This window comes from Carcharhinus amblyrhynchos, chromosome 20 (genome assembly GCF_965287045.1).
Source record: "Carcharhinus amblyrhynchos chromosome 20, sCarAmb.v2.hapA, whole genome shotgun sequence".
Taxonomy (NCBI): Eukaryota; Metazoa; Chordata; class Chondrichthyes; order Carcharhiniformes; family Carcharhinidae; genus Carcharhinus; species Carcharhinus amblyrhynchos.
Window position 1 is genome coordinate 9,465,733 of NC_137343.1, and position 19,136 is coordinate 9,484,868.

General features: G+C 44.2%; 1 protein-coding gene across 4 annotated transcripts in view; it reads right to left on the minus strand.

Annotated features, from left to right (window-relative positions):
- Positions 1-1,868: 1,868 nt before the first annotated feature.
- hic2 (hypermethylated in cancer 2) overlaps positions 1,869-19,136 on the minus strand; it is an 83,811-nt gene continuing 66,543 nt past the window's right edge. For all 4 annotated transcript variants that reach the window (XM_080208648.1, XM_080208647.1, XM_080208650.1 and 1 more), the window contains one exon: positions 1,869-3,724. In XM_080208648.1, the coding sequence (XP_080064774.1) occupies positions 1,999-3,693 (1,695 nt within the window). In that variant the 5' untranslated portion in view covers positions 3,694-3,724 and the 3' untranslated portion in view covers positions 1,869-1,998. The remainder of the gene's footprint in view (positions 3,725-19,136) is intronic.

Here is a 19,136-nt window from a genome sequence, read left to right on the forward strand (position 1 = left end):
TCTCATTAAAATACAGAAAAAAAATGTCTCGATACATTACGACATCGTATAAATGTAGTTGAGATTACTGCACTGTGCAGGCGCTGGACAATCCCTGAATTATGAACCTTTTATTGTCACAGTTTGGAAAGTTTATCACTTTTTTCTTTTTTTTTAAATTTTCCTCTGAATAAAAATCTATTAACTGCAATTCTACATAGCTACTTGAAAGGAAAGTTCCTGTACAATACCTTCGCTGTACACAGACGTAATGTCGTACTCGTTTTTAAGTGCTGAGAACAGTACTGCACTCTTTTCAATTGTTTTAAGCTGTAATCACTAGTTTAGTTTAGATTTTCGTTTCATCCCAACATATATATATATATATTAAATATATATATTTAAAACAAAAACAAAAAAAAACCTTTGGGAAATAAGGAATGACTATACCTAGACTTGCCCCAATGTCCCATCAGTAAAACAAATCAGAATATGATCATATGCTGTTCAAGTCATTTCCAACCCCTTCCCCCTCCCTCAAAAAGCCAAATAAAATCAACTTGATTCATTTAAGAAAGGGGTCCTCCTTTTCCTGTGAATCCCCTCCTTTCCCCGTACCTATGCTTGGTTTTACAGGTTAAAAAAAGGTTCTTTCCCCCTCCGCCTCCCCCATCAGGACTCGTATAATGTTCGACTGATTAACTTGTCAAAAATGTGAAATAAATGCTAAACAAACACAATAAACGACAAAAAACCCCTAAACCAGCCCTATCTATATATTTGTTTCTTTAAAAAAAAAGCTTTCTGTATCTTTGTATTAGGGCGTTTTAGGTGCTGTTCCGACAGATACTTTGTAAACTTTTTCCAAGAAGTTCCTTTGGAAAACTGTTCCAATCAAAGCCATCAAAAACCCGCCTTTGCGTGCCCTGATTTCTTACAGTCTTTGTTTCAATGCAGCAATTGAGAATTTGGTTTCGTCAGGAATGTACAGCTAAGAGACAAAAGCTCCTTATCCTCACACCTTGCTGTCCTCACTATAACTTCCGTACCATGCTAACAACAACTGAAGGCCCTCACTGACTAGCAGGCCCATGTAAACACCAGTTTTAACTCTTTTCCACATCATGCTAATCTTCTCTTGGGTTCAGCAGCTCACCAGTAAAAAGCTATTGAAAATACAAGCCCACCCTCCACCCCCAACAAACCCCCCTGCCCCCGCCACCCAACCCATCACTCATCCACCCACCCAACCCTTCAACCCTTTCCCCCTCTCCCCACCCCCCCCACCCTCACCATGGAACTGACCATTAATTAGAGTGACTATTGCAACTTTGATGCAGCCAAGACTTTACATGGGTTATGGCTCAAAATTCAAAAAACACTATACACTAGTTGGTCAAGACCGATATAAAAAAAAAATCTTATCTGGTCTGGTTTGGAAAAAGAAAAGCCAGCCAATATTTGGATGGAACCAAAACAGCTGGGATGGACAATGTCAAAGCGGAAATACTAAATCTTAAATTCATTGTTATTATATTCTTTTAAAGAGATATCTACCCCCTTTCCCTTCCATTACTCTTTGACTAAACCTTTTATTTAATTTTATCTTATAAATTATTATTGTGAAGAGGTAGCAAGCTGATAAGTCACTTCAACCAGACTTGTTTAGCAAGGGGAGAGGAGCTAAACACAGGACAAAAATATAAAGGAAATGTACCTAATGAAACTGCAGCACGTCCAGCCCACACCAAACTACCCCAGCTAGATCCTCGGCCTTCCAGTTTAAACATTCACATGAAAATTACAAAGGTCCTCACTTCTTAATAAAACAAGTACCTCTAAGCTTCGAGGAGTTTCGCTAAACGACTATTGGAAACTAAAGACCCCCCCCCTTCCCTGCCCGCCCCCGTGCTCATTTTCCAATTGAAATCATGTTTTAAGAGGCAGTCCATATGACTATCTTCCTCTGTCGATGCTGGAGAAGCGGCTTCTCCGGAAAATTAGGTTCGAGTCTTTGGCTTATGTCGGTGAGGTATGCATTCGCATGTGGCTTATCAGGTTGCGCTGCTGCGTGAACTTGCCGCCGCAGACTTGACATTCATAGGGCTTTTCACCCGAGTGGACCCGCATATGCTCCGTCAATCGGTACTGCCTGGTGAAGCGCATGCCGCACTCCTCGCAGGCAAAAGGCTTCAGCCCCAGATGGCTGCGCATGTGTCGCGTCATGGTTCCCCGCTGAGTGAACATTTTACCACAGATGTTGCAGGGGAAGGGCCGCGAGAGCCAGTGGGTCTTCTCATGCTGCCGCAAGGTCGAGGGGTCCCTGTAGCTCTTCTCGCAGACGGAGCACTTGTACGGCCTGGAGTCGCTGGGGTAAGGCAGGCTCTGCGCGGCCAGGCTGTCCGCCTCGTCCTTGATGTACAGGTCCTCTTCTGTGTGCGTCTCCACGTGGGCATTGAGCTGCTCCGAGCTGGGGAAGCCCTTGCCACAGGGGATGCACACGTAGAGGTTGTCGCCGTACACCACCGGCTCAAAGCCATCCTGGCCCGTTCTGTAAGCATGGCCGCTGGGCTGCCCACCCTCCTCCTCACTGTGGCCGCTGTCGTCGCTGCATTCCTTCCCATTTTCCTCCTCTATCTCCTCCTTGCAGTGCATAGCATGGTCAAAGTGGTGGCTCGAGTCTCGCTCCAACGACTTGACTAGGGGGCCCATGATGACACCATTCAAGGTGATGACACCTGAAGAGGCACTCTCTTCCCTGCAGTTCACACTTTCCTGCCTGTTAAATACTTTCTCTTGCTTTATCCACCCAGTGTTGAGGCCGGAGAGGCGAAAGTTCTTGGACTGCCCGGTGTCGGCCAGACTCTGGTTATCACCAATGTCATTCCTATCTGTGGACTCGCTGTTCTCTGATTTATGGGGGTTGGTGGTGTTGTCTTCAAAGGAGGCACTGTTGGTTGCAGAAACAGAGGCAGAATGTGGAGAGCCTTGGTTGCACTCACCAAGCTGCATGTCTTCCTGAGACATGTGGGGAGGGACTGAAGGACTTTTCTTGGACAGATCGAGACCGAGCATTTGCTCCTGCTCCCCACTGTTGTTGGTGCCGTTAGTATTGCTGCTTTTGCTGGTTCCACTGTTTTGGCTGTGAGAATGAGAATTTCCTTTGTTTGAGCTAGCGATGTACAATTCATCTCCAGTAACCTCCACCCTGTGCAGTTCCCCCACCTGCTGCCTCTTCAGCCCCTCGGGTGACACCGTGTAGCGTGTCTGGATGACTGGAGTGGAGGAAAGTCTGTGGCCTCTCCCGAGTTTCCCGGGGCTGGGGCCAACTAGCCTGTTGTGAAAAGTCTTTCCGTTGCGTTTCATCTTCTTCCTGCAAAACGCGGCGAGATCGTGAAGCTGGAGGTAGCTGGCGGCCGTCAGGAGGGCGTTGAAATTCTGCTCGCTGGCTTGGTCGATCCCCAGGAGTTTCCCGGTGTAGATGAAGTCCAGAATCTGTCGGAAGATGGTGGCGCTGACCATATCGGTGTCCAGGTTGATCAAGTTATCATGAAGCACGAGGGACTTGAAGTACATGCTGCTCGCTGCCAGGATGTTCTTGTGGGCACGAAACAGGGCATTTTCCACGACTATGATAACATCGCAGAAGAACCCTTTGCTTCTCTGTTGGTTGAGCTGAAGCAGCAGTTGTTTGGCATGATTTGGGAGTTCCATTTCCACCTCTGATTCCTCAAACTTTAACCACCTGGGAGAAAAAAAAACACGAAATTAAAAGGATTGTTTAAAAGGAACCACAGAAGCATCTAAAAGATTTTGTGCGGCGTACTTCAAACTTGTTCCTCTCAACTGCTCAAGATAGTTTTTAGCTTTTTTATAAAGAGGTAACCAAGAAGGTAGATGAGGGCAGTGCCGTTGATGTTGTCTATGTGGACTTTAGCAAGGCCTTTGATAAGGTACTGCATGGTAGGTCGTTGCATAAGGTTAAATCTCACGGGATCCAGGGTGAGGTAGCCAATTGGATACAAAATTGTCTCAAAGACAGAAGATAGAGGGTGATCGTACAGGGTTGTTTTTCAAACTGGAGGACTGTGACCAGCAGTACGTGCCTCAGGGATTGGTGCTTGTTTATTTGACATTTATATTAATGATTTGGTTGAGAATTTAGTAGGCACGGTTGGTAAGTTTGTAGACAACACCAAGATTGGTGGCATAGTGGACAGTGAAGAAGGTTATCTGAGATTGCAACATTATCTTGATTGATTTGGTCAGTAGGCCGATGAATGCCTATGGAGTTTAATTTAGATAAATACAACATGATTCATTTTGATAGACTGAACCAGGGCGGGACTTACTCAGTTAATAATAGGGTATTGGGGAGAGTTACAGAACAGAGAGATCTAGGGGTACATGTTCATAGCTCCTTGAAAGTGGAGTCACAGGTGGACAGAGTGACGAAGGCGGCATTCGGCATGCTTGGTTTCATCGATCAGAACATTGAGTACAGGAGTTGGGACATCTTCAAGGCCACACTTGAAATACTGTGTGCAATTCTGGTCACTCTATTATAGAAAGGATATTATTAAACTAGAAAGAGCGCAGAAAAGATTTACTGGGATGCTACCAGGTCTTGATGGATTGAGTTACAAGGAGAGGCTGAATAGACTGGGACTATTTTCTCTGGAGTAGAGGAGGCTGAGGGGTGACCTTATAGAGGTCTATAAAATAATGAGGGGCATTGACAAGGTAGATAGTCAATATCTTTTCCCAAAGCTAGGGGAGTCTAAAACTAGACAGCATAGGTTTAAGGTGAGAGGGGAGAGATACAAAAGTGTCGGGGGCAATTTTTTCCATACAGAGGGTGGTGAGTGTCTGGAACAAGCTGCCAGAGATAATAGTAGAGGCGGGTACAATTTTATCTTTTAAAAAGAATTTAGATAGTTACATGGGGATAGAGGGATATGGGCCAAATGTGGGCAATTAGGATTAGCTTAGGGGTTTTAAAAAAATAAGGGCGGCATGGACAAGTTGGGCCGAAGGGCCTGTTTCCATGCTGTAAACCTCTATGACTGTGGGAGGAAACTGGAGCACCCGGAGGAAACCCATGTCGACTCAGCACAGCGACTGATTCAAGTCGGGAATCGAACCTGAGTCCCTAGTGCCGTGAGGCAGCAGGGCTAACCACTGTGCCACCATGGGAATAGCTCCATGGTTAAAAACTGGGCAGCATGGACAAGTTGGGTTGAAGGGTCTGTTTCCATGCTATAAATCTCTGTGGCTCTATATGCGCTGCTGTGAAGATTGCTAAATACGACAATATATTACGACTATCAAAAGAGTTCCAATGTTATTTGGGTTCAAAGGATGTAAAAAGAATGTGACAGACATGATTCGACAGGTTTGCAGACAATCCAAAGACTGAAGCTACTTTTTCTCTCTGCAATATTTACATACAAATACAAAATGAATATTGTAATTAGGACAGATGCTTAATCAATGCCAGCTATCTTTGGTTTACCCTCCACAACACAAGTATCACTTTCAGTTAGTAAAGAGGCCAGGAATCAAACAAACTGCCCCAGTTGAACATAAGTATAGTTTACAATAGCCAAAATCTTCAGTCCTCATTTGAGGTTGGGATTTTCTGGTGCCGCTGAAAATGAATTTTGGTGGGAGTTTTGGCAGAGCCGCCAAATTTTTAATTTACGCTCACAACAGGACCTATCAAGGACAAGCCTGAAAAATCCCACCCAACGTTTAATAAATTTTGCTTCTGTCACCTGCAGCCTAAATACTCAGACATGCTCTGCCATGTTGAGACTCTGATTAAACATAGAAAATAGGGTCAGGAGTAAGCCATTGTGGGGCAGCATGGTGGCACATGTGGGGCACAGTGGTTAGCACTGCTGCCTCAGTGCCAGGGACCCGGGTTCGATTCCCGGGGCTTGGGTCACTGACTATGTAGAGTCAGCACATTCTCCCTGTGTCTGCACGAGTTTCCTCCAGGTGCTCCGGTTTCCTCCCACAGTCTGAAAGGTATGCTGGTTAGATGCATTGACCATGATAAATTCTCCCTCAGTGTACCCGAACAGGTGCCAGAGTGTGGCGACTAGGGGAATTTTACAGCAACTTCATTGCAGTGTTAATGTAAGCCTACTTGTGACTAATAAGTAAACTTTACTTTACATTTAGCCCTACAAGCCTGCTCTACCACACATTATGACCTATTCCCGCATTTCCCCTATAGCCTTTGATATCTTTATCTCTAAGAGCTATATCTAATTCCTTCTTGAAAATAATGTTTTAGCCTCAGCTGCTTTTTAAATGGTCCACCTCATATCTTCAGACTGCGACTCCTGGTCCTGGATTCCCCACCATCAGGAATATCCTTGTCTAGTCCTATTAGAATTTTACAGGTTTCTGGGAGATACCCCCTCATTCTTCTGAGCTCCAGCGAATATAATCCTAACCGACTCAATCTCTCCTCATACGTCAGTCCTGCCATCCCAGAAAATCAGTCTGGTAAACCTTCTCTGCATTCCCTCTATAGCAAGAGCATGCTTCCACAGATAAGGAGACAAAACTGCACACAATATTCCTGATGTGGTCTCACCACGGCCCTGTATAACTGCAGCAAGTCATCCCTGTTCCTGTACTCGAATCCTCTCACTATGAAGGCCAACATATCATTTGCCTTCTTTACCACCTGCTGCACTTGCATGCTTACTTTCAGCAACTGGTTCACAAGGGCACCCAGGTCTCATTCTCTTCTCCCAATCTGTAGCTTTCCAAATAATAATCTGCCTTGCTGTTTTTGTTACCAAAGTGGATAAGCTCATATTCATCCACATTACACTGCATTTGCCACTCACTCAATTTGTCCAAATCACACTGAAGTCTCTCTTCATCTTCCTCACAGCTCACCTTCCCACCCAGCCTTGTCTCATCTGGAAATGTGGAGATATTACATTTAGCTCTCTCGTCTAAATCATTTATATATATATATATATTATGAATAGTTGCGGTCCCAGCACTGATCCTTGCGGTACCCCACGAGTCATTGCCTGCCACTTGTAAAAATTATTCTTAATTGTTGTTTCCTTTCTGCCAACCAGTTTTCTATCAATCTTAGGAGTAGTTTAGCTCGTAAACTTACATCATTGACAGAAAACACAAGGAGCTGCCAAAGTAAATTGGAAGGCTTCCTGCTTTGAATTGGTTACCTTAAATCTGTAAATCAGTAGCTTTAGGATGAGCAGCCTAAAACCGAAGTTAGGTCAGGATACCCCAGCACAAGATTCAAGGCCAATTGCAGGACTTTAGCAGGTGATAAATGCTGACACTATAGTGAAGAACATCAAAGTCTCCAAAGCGTTTAGGCAGTCAACGACATTAACCTCCTTCAATGCATCCAACTCCTTCCGCAGCAAGCTCAGACTGCCCTTATTTGCTTCCATCTTACCTACCTGATCACAGCAAGAGCATCACCAGGAATGACTACGCTTCCCACCCTGTCCTCCTACTTTGAGTAAAACAAATAATCAGCCGAGCTAAATCAAATAAATTGAGGGGCAAAGTAAAGTCGCAGCCTCGTAAAGGGACGCTGCTTTAAACAAATAAACAAGTGAAACTTAAAACATTAAGCAAGACTTGATTAAAAGGGTCAACGTGACACCTTGGTCCCTGTGGTGTCCACTGAGTATGGAAAGCCTCAACAGTGCTGGCAGACACCACATGGTTCCTCTCTCAGGGTACTTGGCCACGAACGTAGCCACAGTAGAGGTGTAGTCAGGTCGGGCTGCTGCCTGGACCTGTTTAGGGAAAGTTTATTCCCCACTCTGTACCTGTTTGCATGAACCATAATCTTTACAACCTTGTGAAGCCACATCAGGCATTAGTTCTAATGATTTTAATTCTAATGTTAGTGCGATGTTAGTATATCTTTAAGAATTTTTCTAAAAAATCATGCTCTCAGCAGCTCTCATAGGCTCCGTTTATTTCAGTGTTGCCAAGTTGTCTACTACAAGTCCTTTGATTGCTTCAGAGGCTTAAATAGGGTTTGTTTATTTTTTTTCTCTGGGATGTTTTTTGACCCTACATTATTAGGAGGAAGGTCATGCATTTCGAACAGTTTTGCTTTCCTTTCTAGGGAATATAAGTTTAATTTTCTGTTTTGGCTGATAGCAGTGTTATTTTAAAAGGGACATCAAACAGTAAGGAAGCCTCTCTCTGGTTTTGGAAGTTCTGGTTAGCTGAAAACAACAGCACTTGCCTTTCCAGAGTAGAAAATCTGCTGTTGGTGGTTTGACCAGAGTCTCTCCCTGTGTTCCGGGAAGCTGTTCTGACTTTAAACTGCTCTGAGCGTATTTAGAGAGCTGTTAGAAGTTTATAAGGCTGAGATCAGGAGTTCCAATTCTCCAACCAAAGGACTCAGTTCCAGTAACACATGAGCATTAGCTTTTGCTGTGTTAAACCTGTGAAAAGGTTTTTTTTGTCTAAAGGAAGTTTTGTTTGATTGGAACCTCTTAGATATATATTGGCAGCACAGCAGTCAGCACTTTTGTCTTGCAGTGCCAGGGACTCGGGATTAATTGCCAGGTTGGGTCACCATCTGTGTGGAGTTTGCATGTTCTCCCAGTGTCTGCATGTGTTCCACTGGGTGCTCCGGTTTCCTCCCACACTCCAAAGATATATGGGTTAGATGGATTGGATATGGTAAATTGACCCTTAGTGTCAGGGAGACTAGCAGGGTAAATACATGGAATTACAGGGATGGGGCCTGGGAGGAATTGTTGTCAGTACAGGCTCGATGGGCTGAATGGCCCCCTTCTGCACTGTAGGAATTCTGTAATATTTGTTAAGAGTTATACATTGTCGTGACTGTTTTGGTTTTGCTTGTAAGTGATACAAGTTATTGCTAACTTTTCTTTCCATACATGTTAACTATATTCTTAAATAAACATTGTTTGATAAAAGCTCCCTAATGGGTCATTTGAATCATACCTGAAGTGAAAAATTTCATACTCATCCTAGCCAAATCTAAAAGCTGCAAAACTTATGATCCAGGTGTGCTTCATAAAACACTTCGGAATTTCTGATCTGAATTATAATATTAACATAAAGGGTGCACAGTGGTTGGCACTGTTGCTTCACAGCACCAGGTTCAATTCTCGGCTTGGGTGGTGACTGTGTGGAGTCTACACCTTCTCCCAGTGTGTGAATGTTTCCTCTGAATGCTCAGGTTTCCTCCCACTGTCCGAAAGATGTGCTGGCTAGGTGGATTGATCATGCTAAATTCTCCCTCAGGTGTACACAAACAGGTGTTGGAGTGTGGTGACTAGGGGATTTTCACAGTAACTTCATTGCAGTGTTAATGTAAATCTCCTTGTGACACTAACAAATAAACTAAATTCAAAGGCGCTAGATACCCTAATCAAATCTTGCATTTTTTTAATCATCAAGGAAGTGCTGGAGATGCCTTGTTTTGAACGAGATCCACAAATGTCGGAAAAAAAGAAATCCCTTGTTGCCTTTTCAGAGAAGGGGGAAATGTTCTCCTAGTGTCCGGGGCATCACCCATCCCTCAACTTGCACCTCAAAACTAACAGGATCAGTTACTTCATCACTGCCTATACAATATTACTGTGCTCAAATTGGCCACTGCCTTCCCTATAAAACTGCAATAATGTTTCAGAATCAACTGAAGCAGTTTAGCAAGTCTTGCAGGTACAAAGGGACACCGAATAAATACATGGTGTTGTCTTCACGCGAGATCTTTGATGGGTACAATGAGATGCCTGATAAATGAATGAAACTGTTTCATTAATACGTGTTTCATTAATACTTAGTTATTACCTAAGCTGCAAAGGAGAAACAGTAAGTAGTCTCGCAACACCAGGTTAAAGTCCAACAGGTTTATTTGGTAGCACGAGCTTTCGGGACGCCACTCCTTCATCAAGTGAGTGCAAAATTTGCTTCACAAACAGGGCACATATAGACACGATCTCAATTTCAAGACATTCCAACCATTATCTTGCAATTGAGTTTGTCTCCATATATGTTCTGTTTGTGAAACAAATTCTGAAGAAGGAGCAGTGCTCCGAAAGCTCGTGCTACCAAATAAGCATGCTGGGCTTTAACCTGGTGTTGTGGGATTACTTACTGTGCCTACCCGAGTCCAAAACCGGCAATCCACATCAAAGGAGAAACACCAGCAGTAGGCCAAAGGCAAAAATACTTAAGCGCTGTGTGGTAACATTTTAAAAATCACAAGATTCAATTTCAACATCAGCAACTTCCATTTATCTAGTACCTTTCACATAGTAAAGCATCCCAAGACACTTCAGAAATGGAATAAAGTTTATTTATTAGCGTCACAAGTAGGCTTACATTAATACTGCAATGAAGTTACTGTGAAAATCCCCTGGTTGTCACATTCCAGCACCTATTCTGGCACAGTGAGGGAAAATTTAGCACAGCCAATGCACCCAACCAGTACGTCTTTTGGACTGCAGAGGAAATCTGAGCAACCGGAGGAAACCCACACAGACATGGGGAGAATATACAGACTCCACACAGATAGTGACCCAAGCCAGGAATCAAACCCAAGTCCTTGGCACTGTTGAGGCAGCAGTGCTACTGCTACTCACAGCTACTGTGCCACCGGGCTGCCCCATGGTTAGCACTGCTGCCTCAACAGCACCAGAGACCCAAGGTGTCTACACAGAATTTGCAAGTTCTCTCTGTGTTGGCATGGGTTTCCTCCGGACGTTCTAGTTTCCTCTCAGTCCAAAAGATATGCGAGTTAGATGGATTGGCCATGCTAAATTGCCCCAAGATGTGTAGGTTCGATGGATTTGTGGGGTTAATACATGGAATTATACAAAAGGGCCTGGGTGCGGTCTTCTGCTGGAGACTCAATGGGCTGAATGGCCTCCTTCTGCACTGTTGGGATTCTATGAATAGAAAAATTATCTATGCACAGAGATTTTAGAGCAGCAGATAGAAGGTTTTAAAGAATGTTGTAAAGGGGGAAAGCAAGATAGTGAGGCAAAGAGGTTCAAGGAGAGAATTCCAGGGCTTAGACCCTTGCCAGTGGGAGGGTGGCTACCAATGGTGGAGTTCTTAACACTCGGGACATTCAAGGGCTGCATTTGGAGGTGCACACCTATCAGACTGTTAAAGAGCTGGAGGAGATCACGGAGATGGGGAGGGCTGAAGCTGTGGAGAGATTGAAAAGTGAGGAAGAGAATTTTAAAATAAATAAATCAAGGCGTTGCTTAGCCAGGAACCAATGTGGTCAACAAATCCAAGGGTGATGGGTGAACAGGGCTTGGTTTGTGTCAGGTATAACAGTTATGGGTAACCAGAAGGTATGGAGACCAGGAATGTGTTGGAATAGTCACACCCAGAGATAATAAAAGGGTGCGTGAGGGTTTCATCAGCTGAGGTCGGAATAGAGTCAGACCACGTTCAAGAGGGTAGAGATAGGTGCCTTCACGATTCAGTTTCAATTGTGACAACAAAGTTCAGCCTACAAACTTTATGTTGCTCAAGATTCTGTACGTATACCAAGAGAGTGTGTCAACTTGTTCAGAATGAAAAGACCTATCATTACCAACCTTCCCCCACAATGAATAGGGCCATGTTTTTAAAGTGTGGTTCCATATCTCAGGAACACATCCAAGTTGCTTCACAGATAATTACAGTGCCTGTAATGTCTGCAAATCCAGTGCACACAGAAAGATTCCAAAAGCAGCTAAGGTTCCATAACCTGGTTGAGCAACTTCCCTATTTTTGTTTTGTGGTGATATTAGTTGAGGGCAGGTGGTTGGGAAGGCTACAAGGAATTTTGAATTCATAAAATCATCTGGGCAGCACAGTGGTTAGGAGCAAATTACTGTGCACGCTGGAATCTGAAGCCAAGAGAGAAAACGTTGGAATATCTCAGCAGGTCTGGCAGCATCTGTAAGGAGAGAAAAGAGCTGGTGTTTTGAGTCCAGATGACCCTTTGTCAAAGCTCAGACTGCATCATCTCTCCAACACAGCATCTTACCTAGACCCTACCCATGTAACCCCACAGATATATATTACCCCGTTAATCCCCCTAACCCAAACATCTTGGGACACTCAAAGCTTTGACAAAGGGTCAACTAGACTCAAAGCGTCAGCTTTTTTTCTCTCCTGACAGATGCTGCCAGACCTGTTAAGATTTTCCAGCATTTTCTCTTTTGGGCACAGTGGTTAGTACTGCTGCCTCATTAGGTTCGATTCCTGGCTTGGCTCACTGTCTGTGCAGAGTTTGCACGTTCTCCCCCGTGTCTGCGTGGGTTTCCTCCGAGTGCTCCAGTTTCCTCCCACAGTCCGAAAGACATGCTGGTTAGGTGCATTGGCCATGCTAAATTCTCCCTCAGAGTACCTGAATAGGCGCCAGAGTGTGGCAACTTGGGGATTTTCACAGTAACTTCATTGCAGTTTTAATGTAAGCCTGCATGTGGTACTGATACAGTGTAGAGAGAGGCCATTCGACCCATTAAGCCTGTACCATCTCTCTTACCTAGACCCTATCTACATCACCCCATATATTATATATGGAATTAATCCTGGGCCCCTGGCACTATGAGGCAGCAGTGATAACCACTGTACCATTCACAGAAACAGAAAATGCAGGAAACACTCAGGTCAGCCAGCGATCCTGCAGAGATGTTGCCTGGCCAGCTGAGCACTTGGGGTCAGGAGTTCCAGCATCCACAACTGTAGAGTCATAGAGGTTTACAGCATGGAAACAGGCCCTTCAGACCAACTTGTCCATGCCGTCCAGTTTTTTTAAACCACTAAGCTGGTCCCAATTTCCTGCATTTGACCCATATCCTTCTACACCTATCTCACCCACGTAACTATCTAAATGCTCTTTAAAACACAAAATTGTATCCACCTCTACTATTACCTCTGCCAGCTTGTTCCAGACACTCACCATCCTCTGTGTGAAAAAACTGCCCTTCTGAACCCTTTTGTATCTTTCCCCTCTCATCTTAAACCTATGCCCTCTAATTTTAGACTCCCCTATCTTTTGGAAAAGATATTGATGCTCTAGCTGATCTATGTCCCTATAGACATCTAGAAGATCAACTGTAAGCCTCTTACGCTCCAGGGTAAGAAGTCCCTGTACATCCAGCCTCTCCTTGTAACTCAAACTATCAAGTCCCGGTAGCATCCGAGCAAATCTTTCCTGCATTTTTTCTAGTTTGTACCAGAAATCTGGGTTCTTCCAAGATGTGTCATCTGCCCCAACCACAACAGTCTTACAATTTAATACTTCGTTATTAGAATGGCACCTCCAATGATACTGCCAACCTATATGCCTTTTATGCTTGCACAGGCTGTCGCATGTTGCTGGCAAGAATCGTGTTTCTTGCCCATTCCTAATTGCCTTTGAACTGAGCGGCTTACTAGGCCATTTCAGAGGGCAGTTAAGAGTCAGCCTGGGTCTGGAGTCACATCTGTGTCAGACTGAGTAAGCACGGCAGATCTCCTTCCTCAAAGGAGGAAATTGGGTTTTCACAAAAATTGGTGATAGTGTCACGCTCATCTTCACTGAGACCAGCTTTCAATCTCAGTTAAGTCCCACCAGCTGCCATTGTGGGACCTGAACTCATGTCCCCAGATCATCAGCTGAGGTTTTCTTTATTCATTTGTGGGACATAAGCCTCACTGGCTGGCCAGCATTTATTGCCCATCCCCAGTTGCTCTTGTTCGGAGGGCAGTTGAGAGTCAACTACATTGCTGTGGCTCTGGAGTCACATGTAGGCCAGACCAGGTAAGAATGGCAGATTTCTTTTCTTAAAGGATATCAGTGAACCAGATGGGTTTTTCTGACAATTGACAATGGTTTCATGGTCATCAACAGATTCTTAGTTTCAGATTTTTTTATTGAATTCAAATGCCACCTTCTGCCACGGTGGGATTCGAACCTGGAACCCCAGAACATTGGCTGAATTTCTGGATCAATAGTCTGGTAATAACACCACTAGGCTATTGCCTTCTCTAATGGGTTACTAGTCCAGTGATATTACCACTGCCCAACATCTCCTCAAGGTACAAATTCCTTAGGAGGTATTGCATTGAATTCTGTAGCAAAGAATGAGACTATCAGTCTGACAGGCCTGTACCACTGTTTGAGCTTCACACGAGTTTCCTTCTCCTTTCCTGTGTCCGACCCCATCAAATCGTAATTTTCCAGAGTTCCTCACTCCCTTCAATCATCTGGAAAATGGTATTGACCAAATTGCTGGGTCTGCGGGCTGATAAATCCCTTAGATTGGGTGGACTTCACCCTATGGTCTTGGGGGAAAAAAAACGGCAAATGCAATAGTTGATGCATTGGGTTTAATTTTCCAATATTCTCCAGATTTGGAAGACAGCAAATGTAACTCTTTGTTCAAAAAGGGAGGAAAAGCAGCAAGTTACAGATTGGTTAGCCTAACACATGCCATGAGATGTTATGGCAGGGCACTTGGATGAGCTCAAAGTAATCAGGCAGAGACAACATGGTTTTGTGAAAGGGAAATCAACTTATTGGAATTCTTTGAAGGAATGGCATGTGTTGTGGATAAAAAGGAACCAGTGAACGTGCTGTGCTTAGGTTTCTAGAAGACATTTATAAAGGTGCCACGTCACAAAGTTATTGTGTCAAATTAAAGTTTATGCTGTAGGGGGTAACATTTTGGCATGGATTGAAGATTGGTTAGCCAAGGGGGAAGAGTTGGTATAAAAGTGTTTTTCTTTTAGCTGGCAGGATGTGTGCCACATTGATCAGTGCTGGGCTTCAACTCTTTACAAATTACATAAATGATTTGCACAAGGGGATTGAAGGTATGATTGCTAAATTTGCTGACGATACAAAGATGGGAAAGTAAATTGTGAAAAAGGCGTAAGGAGGCTACGAAGAGACACAAAAGGTTAATTGAGTGGGCAGAATTCTGGCAAATGGAGTATAATGTGGGCATATGTGAAGTTGTCCATTTTGGCAAGAAGAATAAGAAAAAAAGCAAATTATCGTCCAAATGAAGAGATTATAGAGCTCTGAGGTGCAGAGGGATCTGGGTGTCCTAGTGTATGAACCACAAAAGGCAAGCAATTCAAAAACCTAATAGAATGTACTCTTTGTGAGGTGAATTGACTACAAAAAGGAGGGTCATGTATAGTATTGATCTCCTTAGTTAAGGAAAGATGTAAATGCATCAGAAGCAGTTCAGAGAAGGTTTACTAGACTATTACCAGGAATGGCCAGTTCTTATGAGGAAAGGTTAGAGAGATTATGCTTGTATCCACTAGAGTTTAAAAGAGTGAGAGGCAACATTATCAAAATCTTCAAAATCCTGAGGAATATAGTCAGAGAAGAAGTGGAGATGTTGTTTCAACTCATAAGATAAGAACATAAGAAATAGGAGCAGGAGTAGGCCACCTAGCCCTTCGAGCCTGCCCCGCCATTCAATAAGATCATGGCTGATCTGAAGTGGCTCAGTTCCAATTTCCCGCTTTCTCCCCATAACCCTTAATCTCCTTGCCTACCAAAAACCTATCTATCCGCGTCTTAAATATATTTAGCGAGGCAGCTTCCACCACTTCAACGGGCAGAGAATACCAGAGATTCACCACCCTTTGAGTGAAGAAGTTCCTCCTCAACTCTGTTCCAAACTGCACCCCCCTCCCCGCCTTATCTTGAGGCTGTGCCCTCTAGTCCTGCTGTCCTTTCTGAGCGGGAATAACCTCTCAACCTCTACCCTATCCATCCCTTTCATCATCTTACATGTCTCAATGAGATCTCCCCTCATCCTTCTAAACTCCAACGAGTACAAGCCCAGTCTATTCAGCCTCTCCTCATAGCTCAACCCCCTCAACTCCGGTATCAGCCTAGTGAACCTCCGCTGCACTCCCTCCAAGGCCAAAATATCCTTGCGCAAGTGCGGCGACCAAAACTGCACACAGTACTCCAGCTGCGGCCTCACCAATGCCCTGTACAGTTGCAGCAAGACCTCCCTACTTTTATATTCAATTCCCCTCGCTATGAAGGCCAGCATCCCATTTGCCTTCCTGACCACCTGCTGCACCTGTAGGCTGGGTTTTTGCGACGCATGCACAAGGACCCCCAGGTCCCTCTGCACCATAGCATGCTGCAGCTTTTCGCCCTGTAAAGTAGTAGTCCTTCCTACCAATATTCCTACCAAAGTGGATAACCTCACAGTTGCCAACATTGTATTCCATCTGCCAGGTCCTCGCCCACTCGCTCAGCCTATCTAGATCCCTCTGCAGACTTTCCACACCCTCCGCACAATTTGCTGTTCCACTTATCTTTGTGATAACTCAGAGAATCGAGAACTAGATGTCACTATTTAAAAATAAGGGGTCACTCATTTAAGACCGAGCTGAGGAGAACGTTTTTCTCCTTAGAAGGTGGAGAGTCTCTGGAACTTCCTTCCTCAAAAGGCAGTGGAAGCAGAGTCTTTGAGTATGTTAAAGGCAAAGCTTGATAGACTCTTGATTAACAAGAGGGGAGGGGGGAATGGGAGGATTCAGGAGAAGACAGGAACGTGAGGTTGGAGTTACAATCAGATCTCACTGAATGGCGGAGCAGGCTCGAGGGGCGGAGTGGCCTACTCCTGCTCCTAATTCGTATGTTCATATATGTGACACCGCCAAGCAGAGACTAACCCTGTCGACCCTTCAACGCACACCGCAGAGTGCTTACAGGATAGTTCACAACAGATTGGCCCTTTGTGCAGGCAGGAGGGCTGGGAGAGGGGTACAGGCCCGTGAATTACTGTTTCAAATTGCAGCAGTAAGTGACCAGCGGCATTGCTTCGAAACAAGTTAATCTCTCCTCTGTCCTTTTATGGTGTTAGCTAAGGCTTCTTTGCTGACTCAGGTTTGCTCTGTCACAGATCAACAAACACTTTGATGCAGAGCATCCTGTCTGAAGTTAAGAACATTCAGAAATGATATTTTCACTCATTACACTGACATGGCAAAAACAAAAAAAAAAGGTGACAACAGAAGATCGTCATTCTCACCTTCCTTTTGCAATGCAATCGAGGTGCTTTGAGCATCGTCATTTATCCTGCCTCACAGCAGGGATATCAAACGCAAGGCTGCTGCATGTGTTTTTAACCATTTTCATTGCATGCAACGAGTTAAGAAAAAAATTGCCCAACCGTTCAAGTATGCCAGACATTTTGTCAGCCTAAAAATATGACAGGCATCACTGGAGGGGAAAGCAAAGCAGCAACTAAACAGTATTTTTTTAAAAAAAAGCCCTGATGTGCTATCAGGAACGTCTAAATGAATACTTAGAAGCACAGGATTTTATAAAGATTTTTAAGATTGGAGACCCAGAAGAGATCGTGCACCCAAAACTCTGGAGACTAAAGAGCTGACAAAATAAATTGCTCAGAAGATTCTTCTCGTCTTATTGTTTTAAGTGGAGTACGAACCTCGTCACTGAACTTGGGCTAACACTAGCTGGTCAAAAAGGACATCATACAGAATCCCTCCAGTGCAAGAGACTGCCATTCGGCCCATCGAATCTGCATCAACCACAATCCCATCCAAGTCCATAACCTTGTGGAATTTACCCTTGCCAGTCCCCCGATACAAAAGGGGCAATTTAGCACGGCCAATTCAACCTAACCCGCACAGCTTCGGACTGTGGGAGGAAACCGGAGCACCTGGAGGAAATGCACGCAGACACAGGGAGAATGTGCAGAATGCGCACAGGCAGTGACCCAGGGCCAGAATTGAACCCAGGTCCCTGGCGCTGTGAGGCAGCAGTGCTAACCACTGTGCCACCCCATGCCAAGCAGAACAACCTGATCACATGGTTAAGATATAGACTAGAATTTGTCATCAGCGACAAGCAATACAAACACAGGCCAAAGATTCCTCAAAACAGATCTTACAAAGTTTCAGACAGACAGAATACTTTGATCGATGGAAGTGTAGATACCTCCCACACAATAGATGCACAAAATAAATATATAATATATATATATATATATATATATAATTTATTACTGTCACAAGTCGGCTTACATTAACACTGCAATGAAGTTACTGTGAAAATTCCCTAGTAGCCCCACTGTTCGGGTACATCGAGGGAGAATTTAGCATGGTCAATCCACCCAACCAGCCCGTCTTTCAGACTGTGGGAGGAAACCGGAGCACCTGGAGGAAACCCATGCAGAGAGGGGGAGAACGTGCAGAATCCGCACAGACGTTGACCCAAGCCAGGAATCGAACCCAGGTCAGTGGGAGTTAGCAGTGCTAACCACTGGGCTGCCCATATTATTTATTTATATATATATATTTATAATATATACATATATATATATATATATATATATAAATAAAGCATTTCATATATATTATATGGCATTTCATAAATAAGGAAAGAATAGCATTTAGGTGACACGTTTCATGATCACAGGATGTCCCAAATTGCTTTAGAGCCATCGATACTTTTGAAGTATTCATCACCGTTTTAATGTAGGAAACACAGGAAATAATGCACGCACAGCGAGATCACACAAACAGCAACGTAATAATGTTTTTGTGAAACAGTTTGAGGGATAAGTACTGGCCAGAACATCAAAGGGAACATCCACTGAACCACAGGATCCTAATAGTGCAGGAGGCAATTTGGCCCACTGAGTTTGCACCAACTCAATAATCCGAAGAGGATCTTACCTTAACCCACCCTCCACACACACCATCCCTGTAACCCCCAAGCATGTACCATGGCTAATTTGCCAGTGTCTGTGTATGTGTATACACATAAAACACCTACCTAGACATACACATGCCTTTCACCCTTATTTCTATTTCAGTGTCAATGTTCTTAACACTTCAACACTGCAATGAAAGGACTATGAGTATGATGTGCTCTGCGCAACACATTAGGATTTGGGTGCTTACTGAGCTACCTCTGTAATAATCCCATGACTTGTGACGTATCAAATGAGGCAAGAGGGCAAAGAAAGAAATTGACTGAGAAGAGTGTGTACAGTTAGCACTGCTGCCCCACAGCGCCAGGGACCCGGGTTCAATTCCCGGCCCTGGGTCACTGTCTGTGTAGAGTCTGCGCATTCTCCCCATGTCTGCATGGG